Below are 14,341 nucleotides of genomic sequence, written 5' to 3' on the forward strand. Positions count from 1 at the left end.
CTCTAAATTATAGTGATGAAGTTATTCTAGGGAGGCTACAAGTGAATTATGTGAAATGTTCAGGTGAATTAAAAAGTCCCACTTTCCTATCAACCTATTGCTCTAAGAACACCTCATTGTAAGAAGAAGTACAAAAAGAGGACATAAACCCCAACCTATTTGTCTACAGAACAAGGATAAACAAGGTGCTCCCCAATAATGAACTTTCAATTGATGGGCTCACTTTATTACAGGGGTTTACAACTATAAAGAATCTACTGACCTAATATGTTACAGCATCACCTAATTCATATGTCAAATTGCATTTGAGACCTCGTAATTCTCATATACCGATAGTTTTATGAAAAGCTGCAGTAAAAATTCCGAATTTGCAGCATGCTATAATGGGGCTGCTTCTCTTCAAGTGGTGGCAGCTTCTTGCTCTCTGGAATATATCCATGCTGTAGGAACCAAATAGTATAAGATGTGTTAGTTTACACATATTGTGTCATTCTATGCAAAAGAGGAAAATTGGCTTTGCCTAGATGCATCAACTATACAGTGAATCACTAAGCAAGATCATATTATTAATATTATAGGTCCAACTGTAGTTACGATGTAACTCGAGATGACCTGACTGGAAGCACATTGCGGAAGATACAGTTAACTGAGTTCTGTTTGCACATACAAACTAAAAACAGTAATTCGCAGATCATAAGGCCTAAAGCAAGCATCTTTTCTTTTGATTTTTTTTTTCAAGGGGAATTTAAGGGCCCCTTCAAACTAGTCCTTGATTTTCAATTACGATCTTAAAATTCCTAGGAACAACTTCTAAGTGGTATTATTACCCTCTTTCTCGCCAACTCCAATATTAAGAAAGGAAGTGCTTGTCATGCACCAATCCTTACTTGCCATATGTCCAATTTCATTAAAATAATTCTCCATTTTTCCTTTTTCATTATGCTTTTTTTATTTAATCTCCTCTAGCCGGAGCACCACCCATTTGAGAAAGCTGTATAAGTAGACTAACAGCATATGGGTATTCATCGTTTACCTTTGATCAACAAGATTTATACCAACAGACTTTCTCCCGTTGGTCCATCTTCCTCTTCTGAAGCTTTTAATTCTGCAGAAAATTTTGGGGTTTCTAATAAAAGGAAAAGAAGACCAGCTGGTTCCAGAGAGATCTAAATTTTTGAGACTTTTGAAACTTATATCAATTTTTAAAGACAAAAGTGTTAAGATTGGTGTGAAAAAGACACTTTCATATTAGTGTTTATTATTTAAAAGTAGGTTTAGAAAGAACCTCAAAGTTTTAGAATTATCACAACTGCCCCTAACGGGCCCCAACCCCCTCTAAGAAAAGGGGAACCCTTCCCAGCACCAATTCCTGCTTTTTTCTTTTTATGTTGTGTTCAATCTCTTCTTCTTCTTTCTTCAATCCCAACATTATTTTCTCACAAATCTTTTTCGAGGTTCTTGTCCTTTGTTGAGAAAGATTTGTGAAAAAAGAACAAGAATATTTGGAGATCGACCCTTGCACTATTGAGAAGCACTTGACCGTGATTTGCTTAATTGGCTTGTGCATTACTTTATGTTGTAGCCAGTCAACAACTCCCATGTCTAGAAGATAAGAGTGGCATAAATGAGGATGTTAAGATGGATGTACGGGCATACCAAAATTGATAAGATCAAGAATAAAAATATTCAAGTTTAAGTGTGAGTGGTCCCGGTGGAGGATAAGATGCGGGCAGTCGAGAGTGTTTCTTTCCCATACCAGTAATATTAGTGTTAGTCTTGTATTATATTATTTTTGGATTTCTATTACTACAAGTTATTCCTTTCACTTTGTTTTTCTTATTATCTTCTTGTTGTTACTGCTCGTTGCTAATGCTTTCTTTTCATCTTTCCTTGAGCCGAGGGACTATCGGAAACAACTTCTCTACCTTCAAGGTAGGGTAAGGGTCTGCGTGTACATCATCCTCCCCAGACCCCACTTGTGGGATTATACTAGGTTTTTTGTTGTTGTTGCTTATGCATTACTTCAAGGGAGATATTCAATCTATTCGCTATTGTTGGTAAGTAAAGATTGGTGTTTAAGCTTAAGCTTGTTTTCTTCGTATGTAGATATTGTAGATTTTTTATGATTTTTTAAACATCTCGTGAGATGTTTAAAGTATCTTGATATAATCCTAGATAGTTGTTTCAAACATCCAAGATAGCTGGAACATCCTCTCAAGATGTTTCAACCATCTTCTTAGAATGTTCGCAAAAAAAAAAAAGGTTCTTTAAATCAATTATTTATATATTTGTGATATCTTCAGGTATTGCGATCATAAAATCGTTGATTATATAATATTGGGAATTGATTGTCATGGTAAATAGGTGTAGTGCTCTACTCGTTTTACTTGACGCTCGAAGAGTAAAGAGACGGTTCTAATAAAGGTGCGTAGAGATGATATGTATGATGAGGATCATTACCAGTTGTGAGTTAACTCGTCATTCGAGTGATGTCTCCATAACTTACATGCATCTATCCATTGGTGAAAAGCACAAGAAAGTAGCTCCCTTTAAAATAAAGAATTATGATTGTTTGAGCTATTATTTAGAAGATGAAAATAGCCCATTCTAAGGGTATCTATTGTTGAATGGCCGGTAGACTTTACAAATTCACCTCTAATGGAACAACATGATAGCCATGAATTAGCTGACGTTGAAGATCTTTTGAATATCGATATTCCAAAAATGGATCATTTGAATATGGATATTAAAGAAAATGAAAGAAAAAGAAGAAGAATATGCAAATTTTCCTTGAGTTGAACGCAACTTACAAGAGGTAGAACCAATAGCACAAAGTTCTCTAAGTGTTTAAGTTTCAAATCAAGAGCAACCTAATTATGTCATTGAAGGTTGCTTCCCCGAAGGCTCCTTTCCATTTCAAATCAGTAAAGAGTACCAAATTTGTGTATTGTGTCAAATGTGTAGACAATACTTATTAATTGCAAGTGGTAGTTGCGAGCCATCAAATATACAAGTACTAACAAGTTTTATATTACGAGGTACAACAATAAGCACATATGCGGGTCACAACATCTTACAGAAAAGCATCCACACCTCATCAGACATCATTAGTGAATACGTTCATTCTAAGTTTGAAGAGGGCAGAGTTCCATCTTACAAAAAAATTATGGAAACGGTTCATTTAGATTTGGATTGTAATGTTAGTTATTGAAAGTGTATGGTGGGAAGTCATATCGCAAAGGCTATGGTAAGGGGGAAGCCCGAGCACGGGTATGCAATTTTAGATGCATACCGCTAGGCGCTCAGGAAGGCAAATAAAGGAAGGTTGATAACTGTGGGAGATTCCAATACTTTTTTTGTAGCTTATAGAGCTTGGATTCAAGGGTTTTTGTTTATGAGGAAAGTCTTAGCCGTTGATGGGACATTTCACAGGAAAGTATCGCAGAGTGTTGTTGTCAACCGTTGCACAAGATTCAGGGAATCATATTTTCCATGTGGCATGTTTGCATAGTTGACAAGAAGTGTGATACCGAATATAAATATTTTTTTAAAACAACTGGCCAGCATATATCCCGACATTGTTGGGTTGTGCATAATTTTTGATAGACACAAAAGCATTGCAAACGAAATCTCAAAATTTTACCCTCAGGCTCATCACGAATTCTACATGAGGCACCTTGCTGAAAATATTCGCAAAAAATTCCATTGTGTCCTTTCAGTTGAAAAGAAGATCAATAAAAATGCAACTTTGGGTAACAAGCTATTGGTCCATCCAATAAGGCAGCAGGTGTTCAGCGTCACTGGTCATGTTGTGGTTGCAAAAATTGATCTACGCAACAGAACATGTTCTTGTAAAGAGTTTTGTTTGAAACATTTAGCACGGATGTTTGCAACTTCTACCATGATGTTTGATATTGATTGAGTTAAACCAATAGGTTGATGTTTAATTATTCGTAGAATCAATAGGTTAATGCTCAATTATTCAAAGTATTCAATATGTTAATATTTGTGATCGACTATACCTAGAGTCAATAAGTTGATGTTTAATCAACGGATTAATGTTCAATCAGCCGTCGAATGAATAAATTCATGTCGTGAGTAAACATCGTGATGGATGTTTCAAACATCCTATGAGATGCTTCAAACATCTTTTGGGATGTTTGGGGGTTAGGGAAGATATGTTTCAAACTTCTGGCAGGATGTTTGATGATTATTTATATGAGATTTAGTTTTTAAAAAGTAGCATATCTATTCAAACCATCCAAAAAAACAGATAATATTTAATAATTTAAACAAAAAAATTTAGCAAATCATCTATTCATACTAAGGCTGTCCCACGGGACAGGCCGCCCCGTTCCGTCCCAGTTCGGCCCGGCCCACTTGATTATAAACGGGATGGGGCCATGTTAAACGGGACACGGGATGGCCATTTCGTCCCGTTTATCCCGTCCCGTCCCGTCCCGTCCCGTCCCGTCCTGCCCGTCCCGCATCCTTTTTTTTTTTTTTGAATTATAGTTGTTGGGCAACGACTTCAATTGCAAAAATAGTCGTTCCCAACGGCCAAAAACGGCCATATTTGGACCCCACCCCACAAAACACCCCTACCCCCCCCCCCCCCAAACTTTTAATATAACCCCTAAGTTTATTAAAAAACACTTTGGCCCTATTTTCTACTATAAACAGAACCTTTCCTAGAAGGTGGCTGCGTAGATTAGGTTCTCTTCAAAAGAATTATATTTGTATGTGAGATTTGAAAGTTCTATTAATAAAATAAAAGGCTTTAAGCGTTGAATTATTTTTATGAATTGTCTTACACTCTTACTTAGTTACTTAATGGCTTGAAATTATATTAAATAAATTATAACTCTATTATAAATTTATAATTACTAGAATATTTCATTACAAGTCTTTTGTTTTAATATTTTATAATTCTTTACTTAGTTTTCTAATTTCCGTTTAATTTTTAAGTTTATTAAATAAGTCAAAAAAATTAGCTGTTGCAAACTTTAAAAACTTAGTCATTGTCAAAAGAATAGTCGTTGCCAAATTCAATACTTAAATAATTTTTTTTTTAAAACGACACTTAAGGCCCGCGAACCCGTCCCATCCCGTTTGATAGCGTGAACAAACATCTTGGACTATTCAATAAGAAATACAATTGTGACATAATGATTCTTCTCAATGTTGTATACACAGAAGACCCTTTTCGCACTATCCCAAGGTCGACCACCACAGAAAGGCATCTTTCCTCGAGCATACTTTAGATCATCCTTTTGAAATTGGTACTCATTCAAGATCATGAGCAAATATGGAGCAACATTCACATTGTCCATCACACAGAGTATTATAGTGTTCTTTCAAGATATAAAGAAAATTATAATCTAGGAAGATCTGCTTGATCATAGTGCTTGGGATCCCTTCTGTGCCTAATACGCATAAGGGCCAAGAAATCCTCCATATGCTACAGGATCAAAATAAATAAATTACTAAAATCCATATATACTAAGTGGGAAGTTAAAAAAACAAGATCAGTCACAGATCTATAAGCATGTTTCAAACATCCTATACGATGTATGTGTTATAGGATATCTCAAACATCCTCTAAGATGTTTGAAACTGGAAAGTAAAAATAATCAAGTCAAACATCCATAATGATGTTTATCGAATGTTTGAAACTGAAAAATTAAATTAAATCAAGATGAAAGGTTTATGAATATGTACCTTATACTCCAACCAGAATTGGAAATCTTGGATGTTCTTGAAGTCTTCATAATCGAACATCCCACGTGTAAATTATGTCTGAGACTCCTTATTTTCTGATAAAAGCCATGAGGGCATTTCTCCTCTCCCAGTCAATCGGTTTATAAATGTCAACGTTCAACCTCTCCTTACTGACTGATGTGGAGGTTTCTTGTTCTTGGCCCTTTTTAGCACCTTTCTCTTTTTGTTCCTTTAGTGTAAGGATCCTAAATTGCTCAGGGAAGACCACAGGTCTCTTCAATAGCTTGTGAACCAATTCATCCATGATCTTTTGTATAAACTTCATTATTTCCATTTGCTATCTCAACTGATCTTGCATAGCATTCCTCCGGTTCATTTGCTTTTTTTCGAGACAATTGGGCATATGCAGGGATAGTGGACACTGACAGATTTTTCTCTTGTACCATCATCTCCTCCAACCATATGGCTATCTCCAATTTGTGGGGTTTGCAAACTACCCTTCTTTTATCTTAAGGGCACCACCCAAATGTCTTAAGACTATCATCCCATCCAACTTTACTTAGGCTATCCATCGTCGTGTCCTATTTGTCTAGTAAAATAACAAGATTCTGGATGTAAGCCTCCATCTTTTCAGCCTTTGTAGAGTGCAACACATGGGAAGGGAACAGAAATATTTATAAGCGAAGATATTAGAGGCATGCTTGAAATATCCTATAGATATTTAAAACACTTTCTTCAGAATGTTTCAAACATCCACCGTAATGAACCTTACCAGATCATCTTTGATTTGAAATGAATCGGGCTTGTCTTTTTCTACTTTCTCAAACAACCACATCTTCATCCTCAGCAATGTCCTCTCTTTAGATAATCTTTTGGCCGCAGTTGAGGTATGGATTCAAATGCCCAGGCCTCTTGTGTGTCAAAAAATAAAAAGAAAATTATATAAATAATACAAAAATAAAAATAATGAACAAGATCTATTTAGTTAACATGAATGCCCAAGGAAATCCATAAAAGTTATACGAGTCACTCCTAGATTTTGACGCACTTTCGTAAGATATTCAACAGTCAAGCAAAAACAATTACGGCTCCATACGAGTCACTCCTAGATTATTGGCACTCTTTCATAAGATATTCAACAGACAAGCAGAAACTACTACAGCCCCATGGTAACTAAATAACCTGTACATATTTCCTTAGGCATTCATGGTAACTAAATAAATCTTGTTCAGTATTTCTATTTTTGTGTTATTTATATAATTTTCTATAGGCTTGGGTCACACAATATAGGCTTGGGCGTTTGAAGTCATACCTCAACTATAGCCAAAAGATTATCCAAAAGAGAGGATATTGCCGAGGATAAAGAGGTGGTTGTTTGAAAAAAGTAGAAAAAGACAGGCATGATCCATTTCAAATCAAAGATGGTCCGGTAAGGCTCATTCTGGTGGATGTTAGAAACATCTTGTAGATGTTTGAAACATTCTGAAGAAAGTGTTTAAAATATTTATAGAATATTTCAAGCATTGCCTCTAATATTTTTACTTATAAATCTTTATGTTCCCTTCCTAGGTGGTGCACCCTATTCTTCACCCTACCAAGGCTGAAAAGAGGGAGGCTTACATCTAAAATCTTGTTATGTTATCCGACAAAGAGGACATGATGATGGATAGCCTAAGCAAAGAGTTTGATGGAATGACAATTTTAAAACATTTGGGTGGTGCCCAAAGGTGCCCTTGAGATAAAGAAGGGTAGTTTTGCAAGCCCCGCAAATTGGAGATAGCCATGTGGTTGGAGAAAATGACGACACATTGAGAAAAATCTATCGGTGGAGATGGTAGAATATGACGAGAAGTTGTTCGTAATGATGATGGTGATGGTACAGGAGAAGAACATTTTGGTTATGATGATGGTAGATAAATGCATTTTGATGATGATAATGGCAAGGGGGAGGTTGTTAGTTATGAAGATAGCATAGGAGTTGCTTCTATTGGAAAAAAGGGTGAGGAAATAAAAGATTGTGTTGTTGCGGGTACATCTAGAGTCCATTGTCCTTGCATATGCCCCAATTGTCTGGAAAAAGAAAAAGAGCAAATGAACTGGAGGAATGTTATGCAGGACCAGGTGAAAGGAAATGAAAATGATGAAGTTTATGTAGAAAACTATGGAGGAATTGGTTCACAAGCTATCAAAGAGATATGTGGTAAGTGAAAAAAAAAAAAAAGGAACAAAAAGAGGAAGAAAATTGGAAATGATGTTAAAAAGGCCAAGAACATGAAACCTCCACAACAGTCAGTGAGGAGAGGCTGAACGTTGACATTTATAAACCGATTGACTGTGAGAGGGAAAATTGCCTCATAGAATTTATCAAGAATAAGAAGCTCCATACACAATTTACAAGGGGAATGTTCGATTATGAAAACTTCAAGAACATCCAAGATTCCTACCTCTGGTTGGAGGATAAGGTATATATTCATAAACCTTTCATCTTGATTTATTTTTATTTTTCAATTTCAAATATCCGATGAGATGTTTAAACATTATTATGGATGTTTGACATATCTTAATTTATTTTTACTTTGCCGTCTCAAACATCTTAGAGAATGTTTGAAACATCCGATAAGTTGTATAAAACACCTATAAGATGTTTAAAACATCGTTATGGATGTGACATATCCTTTGAGATATTTGAAACATCCTTATGAATCTGTAACTGATCTTATTTATTTTTACTTCCCAGTTTCAAACATCCATATGTCTTTCTGTCCTTTCAGGGAGAGGTAAGATTGCGTACATCTTATCCTTTTCAGACCCTATTCGTGGGAACTCACTGGTTGTTGTTGTTGTTGTTGTAGTAGTAGTTTCAAACATCCATAAGTATGTTTGATCCTATTGCATAAGGATGCTTAATACTAGTATATGTAGATTAATAATTTATTTATTTTGATTCTGCAGCATATGGAGGATTTCTTGGCCCTTATGCGTATTAGACGCAAAAGGTACACCAAGCACTACGATCAAGCAGATATCATCCTGAATCGTAATTTTCTTTATATTTTGAAGAAAAGTTATAATACTCTTCGTGATGGGGTTGACAAGGTGAATGCTGCTCCATCTCTGTCCGTGACCTTGAATGAGTATCAATTTCAAAAGGAAGATCTAAAGTATACCCGAGGAAAGATATCTTTCTGTGGTGGTCGACCTTGGGATGATGTAAAAAGGATCTTCTGCGTATACAACATTGAGAGAAATCATTATATTACAATTGTATTTCTTATTGAATAGTCCAATATACTCATCTTGTTTACGACTGCAAAACCTCTATGTACATCGATGATGAGTTAGGTGAATTTTTGTATTCCATCAACACAATGTTCCCAAGATACCTCCGATCATGTGGCCTTTTCATGCATTTGCCTGAAGAATCCCTCAATGATGATTGGTTGCCTCAAAGGCTCTTTGATCTTCTACGGGATGACACCTATAATAGTTGTGAAGTATTGTCCTTAATGTTCATTGAGCACCTTATCACTAACACTCCGATAGACAAGATATATGGCAACACTATTAGCGAGTTCTGGGATAAAATGGACGCGGACATCTTTCACAAGAACATGGAACCATGATATGCTTTGTAATTGATTGGTATTTTTATGCTTTTTGGATGTTATGAAAGGATGATTTGCTAAATATTTTGTTTAAATTTATTTTTATGAATATTATCTATTATTTGGATGTTTTTAATGGATATGCTACTTTTTTTAAACTAAATCTGACATAAATAATCATCAAACATCCTGGTAGAAGTTTGAAACATCTCTCCATGGATGTTTGACCCTAACCCTAAACTCAAATCATGAACATCAAACATGTTATTAGATGTTTAAAACATCTCAAAAGATGTTTGAAGCATCTCATAATATGTTTGAAGCATCTCATAGTATGTTTGAAGCATCTCATAGGATGTTTGAAACATCTATCACGATGTATACTCCCGATATTAATTTATTGATTCTACGGCTGACTGAACATTAATCCATTGATTAATGTTAACCTATTGACTCTAGGAATACTCGATCATAAATATTAACCTGTTGAATACTTTGAATAATTGATCATTAACCTATTAATTCAACGAATAATTAAACATCAACCTACTGATCATTAAACTCTCTACCCCAGTTAGCCAAGAAAATGGGTAATAAACCGCTTAGAAGTTTTGTTTTTTTTTTGGGAGGTGGGGAGGTTGAGAGTGCAGTACTAACCCCCCCCCCCCCCAAAAAAAAAAAAGCTTTAAGGTCGTAATTGAAAATCAGGGATAAGTTTGAGGGGGTCCTTATGTATTAGAAATATTGTTCTTGTGCTTTCTTTTCAGGTTTTTGTATCCTTCAATTTACCCTCTCTGAATCTCTTCTCGAACACCAAGTTGAGACCAGGTTTGCATGCTTGCATGAAACAAATTTTCAATGTTCAAGGAGAACTGAGAAAAATGAACGAGTGCTGGACTATCGTTCATTTTTAGTGATGAAAGTCATCCTAGGATGTTGAATACATATCTTTTATAGTCATGGCTATGTGAGCCAATGAATAGCACCTTTATTTTTCTACATTAAACTCTCAACGGTAAATGGAAAAGTGAATAGAAAACACTTTCATACCAAAAAGTCTTGAGTGACAATTGACACACATAAAAACAATGATGTATTTTCAAGTTGTCGAGGAAAACAAAAGCTTTTATCACTTGAATGATGGTCTTGCAAGCGCATGTGCTAATATCTTCCTAAGATAAGCTTATATCATCCAACAGGCTCGAGCATGGTAAACATGAAGCAGAAAAATTCCCGAAAATTGAGAGAAAATCCAAGACAATAGTCAAAATGATGGATTAAGGAATACCTATCCAAAAAAATAATAATAAAAATTAAAAGGATGAGTTAAAGAAATAGCCTAACCAGCATACTCAAGTGTCACGAAGGCCCCGGACACGATCTTGAATCAGTGTCCTTTCCCAATCTGCTACATCAGCAAAGGCATAATCTGGCAGATTCTCAAACGGCTCCTTCCACTGATCATTTTTAGCCAAATCATAAGTAGCTGCTCGTATCGACCTTTTGTTGGGCCCACAGGGTCTCTTTGATGTGAGTGTATCATAGGCGGTATTTAGCTGCTCAACAAGCACTTCAAGATATCAGGACATAGTGCTATTAAGAGTTACTAATGCGCTTTAATTAATAGACAAAGGATAGTAGGAATATTGATTCACAAATAATGTTTCTGAATTTGGAAAAAAATTAATGGTCATATAAAAGGTGAAATCTTACATCCATTCCACAAAACCAGAACATATAAGCAATTGAAACAGCAGGAGCCCTTCCCAATCCAGCAGTGCAATGTACGTACACTCTTCCTTTTCCTTCTGAAATTGCCCACTCTAGTGATGAAACAGCTTTAGGTAATACACCCCTTAAGGAATCTGGATCAAAATCTCTCGCCTGCAATTAAAGTTTTGTGATGATCAAAATACAGAAAATGAGTGTGGTGTCTTGGGAAAAATAAAATGCCAAAACCTAAGAACATTTTATTTTCTTAGGCTAAAAACCTGAAAAAAAGAAGTATTTTGAACTCGAGAATTCTTAATGGAAAGAAAAGAAAAACAAGCAAATGGTGCCCTTCTTCTATCACACGTCTATAAACTATATCCACTAGGTCGAAAACGTCAAAGCCTAGTTATTTTCTATAACCAGGAATATTTGGATATGGAGCCAAAGCACGTAAGTACGCTATAAAACAAGTCTGCAAGATTCTGAAATATGGACAATCACTGATTTCCTGAATCGTACCTTACATATTTGATGTTAGAGCTTCATCTATTGACCATAACTATGGCCAAGATAGTGAAGTGTAGGATTCACATCAAAGTTGTTGACCGTTGAAGGGAATACGTGTTATCAGTATTTCACAAAGCTGCATATTATAGCGTAGACCAATGGTTTAAGGGATAGAGGTCTGTGTTCTCTTTCTTGTCACCCTCCTCCAAGAAATGGCAAGTACCAGCTCAAAAAAAAAAAAAAAAAAAAGAAGATGAAGATTTACTTACAGGCCTTCTCATGTGATGAATTCCAAGCTCTGAACATCTTCTGACTATAGACTGGAGGTCTATTCCCCAAAACTCAATATCTTTGTCCTGCTGCAAGTTTAGTATAAAAGCGACCTTCTCCTCTTTTTTCAAATGATCTATATCTTCAGCTTTCTGGGGCTGGGAGCCAACAATGAGATTTTCTGTTATCAATGTGTAGTTCATTCCTGTAGTCAAAGAATCATACTTATAAGGTGTCTATCAGAACTTCTTTGTATAGCTATCATCTTCTTCGTGATAAATGTCATTAACTATATAAAGAAACACATGTATACCAAAATGGATAATAATTCCTACTTAGAGAAGAGCAAACTATTTGGATTTTAGCATTATTGTATCGCCCAATCTAATAGCATGTTTGGCCAAGATGGAGAAATCAGCTTATTTTGAGAAGTGCTTTTTTTAAAAGTGCTTTTGGGAGAGAAACACTTTGTGTTTGGCTAATCAATCTGAAAAACACTTTTGAGCAATAATTTGTGTTTGGCCAAGCTTTTCAGAAAATGTTTTTAAGTATCAAATTACGAATAAGGACATGAATAAATTTACTTAATATTTAATATTATAAGTAAATAAATAATCTTAAAAATTTGTTATTACATGCAATAATTAAATCTTTTAATTTTATTTAAGTAAAATATGAAAATAAAATTTAAAAGTACTTAATTCTTTTAATATAAGTTAAATATATTAAAAATCATTCAACAAATATAAACGCATTCACCCCTAAAGTCAATATACATTAGAAAGTTATCCTAAAAATAATAAAAAATATTTATACATTAATATCCTAAGTATTAAGTTTAACGGTTATTTTGGTATATACTATATTTTGTTAAGGGTATTTTTGGCAAGAAGAAAAGTCAAAAATGCTTCTACTTTTGGGAAGAATCTACTTTTTTCTGTTTCTCAGAAACTATTTCTGCTTCTTCTTTTTTCCCAAAAAGATTGGCCAAACACCTCAAGTTAGGAAAAAAAAACACTTTTGGCTCTTGAAAAGCTTGGCCAAAGACAAGAGTGGGTTACTCTAGTGGTGAACACCTTCCACTTCCGACCAATACGTTGTGAGCTCGAGTCACCCAATAGCAAGGTGATGAGCTCTTTGGAGGGAGGGAATAAAAAACCAAAAAAAAAAAGCACCTTGGCCAAACATGCTATAAAGAAATCAACTAATTCAATATAGAGTAGCAATATCACCACACATTGTACATCAGATGCTCCTCTCAGACCATTTTTATGACAGAAAATGTAGATTTATTACGCAAGGGGCTTATTTTGGCGTCGTCCATCGTTTAATATTGTTACAGTAATCACTTCTCAGATTCAACCTTGAGAAGTTTAAAGTTTTGTGTTAGAAAAGTCATCTAAAAGAAAGAGGAAAAAAGGGCTATCTGACACTTTAATCTTCTTTTTATTATTAAAGCGGTGACATAAACAGAAGCTTGGTCTACATAAAGTCATAAAACATACATAACCCAGTATTAGAAAGCCAAAGAGTAGACCACGATCCACTTTTCTAGGGGCATCTAATTCAGTTAAAATGCTAAAACCCCACCCCGTTCTAAAAGTTAGGTTACTATAACACCTAAATCTTAAAAGGTAAAACAAAAAGCGAGGTCCCCAATAAATAAAAAGTTAAAAGAGAATTAACGATTTAAAGGCCGTAACTAGAAATTAGTACTATTAGATAATTCAGAAAGAAACATAGTTGTTAGAAATAAGGTAATACCAAGATCATGGTGATATTCATAAGGATTCCTCGTCATTCGCTTCATAGCTAAGTTGTATTCCTCCATCTTATTACTTGAGACGCTTCTGCTAGTATAATTTTCTTCAACTTCACTTCCAGGAAGTTTGCAAGAAATTTGGACGGACTTGTTGGTGAAATTGCAAAAGGAATTTGCATATTTCTTGGTTAAAGAAGGGAATAAAAATGGATTCTTTTGAATTGGGCAGGTGGAGTTCCAGATAGTTCCCATTTCTCTCTTTGTTTCTGAATCTGAATGTGGTCTCAGGTCCTTCTTCCTATATTTTTTTCTATATATGGTCACCATTTGACTCAAGTCTCAATGCCTCTGTTTTCACAGTCATAGCAAGTTTTGGGCCTAAAATGTATGGGCTTTAGCCCATGATTCCAATAAAATTGCCGGCCCACGAGTACAAACCATCTCTCCTTAGACTCCATGGAGTTTGAATAGCAGATTTCAAACTCTGAATTATTTCTCGATTCTCAACATCCAAAACTGTAAAATGTTCAAATTTTAGTAAGATTTTTTTTGAGTTTTTCGTGTTTTAGCTAGATATTTTCTTCTCACAATTTATTTTGCATTAAAAATGGTTAAACATGATTAGCAATCCAAAAAGTAGCTAATTTGACAATTTCTCCCACAAAATCCGTTATAGTGTGTACATACAAGCTTATAACTAACTCAAAACTCCACCAAATCAGTTTTGGGATGATTTGGTGAAGTTTGGAGGTAGTTTGAATTG

General features: G+C 35.0%; 1 protein-coding gene across 2 annotated transcripts; it reads right to left on the reverse strand.

Moving 5' to 3' along the window:
- Window positions 1-186: 186 nt before the first annotated feature.
- LOC107780579 (phosphoglucan phosphatase LSF2, chloroplastic) lies at window positions 187-13,920 on the reverse strand. Of its 2 annotated transcripts, XR_001646856.2 has the most exons (7): window positions 13,581-13,920; window positions 11,816-12,021; window positions 11,040-11,210; window positions 10,671-10,882; window positions 6,494-6,632; window positions 5,722-6,356; window positions 187-440 (listed from the first exon to the last, which is right to left on the reverse strand). XR_001646856.2 is itself a non-coding variant. In XM_016601124.2 (5 exons), exons 1-4 carry the CDS (start codon window positions 13,903-13,905, stop codon window positions 10,679-10,681), a joined length of 906 nt encoding a protein of 301 aa, XP_016456610.2. In that variant the 5' UTR covers window positions 13,906-13,920; the 3' UTR covers window positions 187-440; window positions 10,671-10,678. The 2 variants fall into 2 exon arrangements, 1 of the variants encoding a protein (XP_016456610.2); XM_016601124.2 differs by lacking the exons at window positions 5,722-6,356; window positions 6,494-6,632.
- Window positions 13,921-14,341: the final 421 nt, after the last annotated feature.

This window comes from Nicotiana tabacum, chromosome 4 (genome assembly GCF_000715075.1).
Source record: "Nicotiana tabacum cultivar K326 chromosome 4, ASM71507v2, whole genome shotgun sequence".
NCBI lineage: Eukaryota > Viridiplantae > Streptophyta > Magnoliopsida > Solanales > Solanaceae > Nicotiana > Nicotiana tabacum.

What these genes read in the sequence shown, in the direction of transcription:
- LOC107780579 (XM_016601124.2), bottom strand. Translation starts at nt 13,905, where the DNA reads ATGGTGACCATATATAGAAAAAAATATAGGAAGAAGGACCTGAGACCA. An exon ending in TTCATCACATGAGAAGGCCT is followed by an intron (nt 11,211 to 11,815) that starts GTAAGTAAATCT and finishes CTTTAATTGCAG; the next exon opens with GCGAGAGATTTTGATCCAGA. An exon ending in TCTGGTTTTGTGGAATGGAT is followed by an intron (nt 10,883 to 11,039) that starts GTAAGATTTCAC and finishes CTTGTTGAGCAG; the next exon opens with CTAAATACCGCCTATGATAC.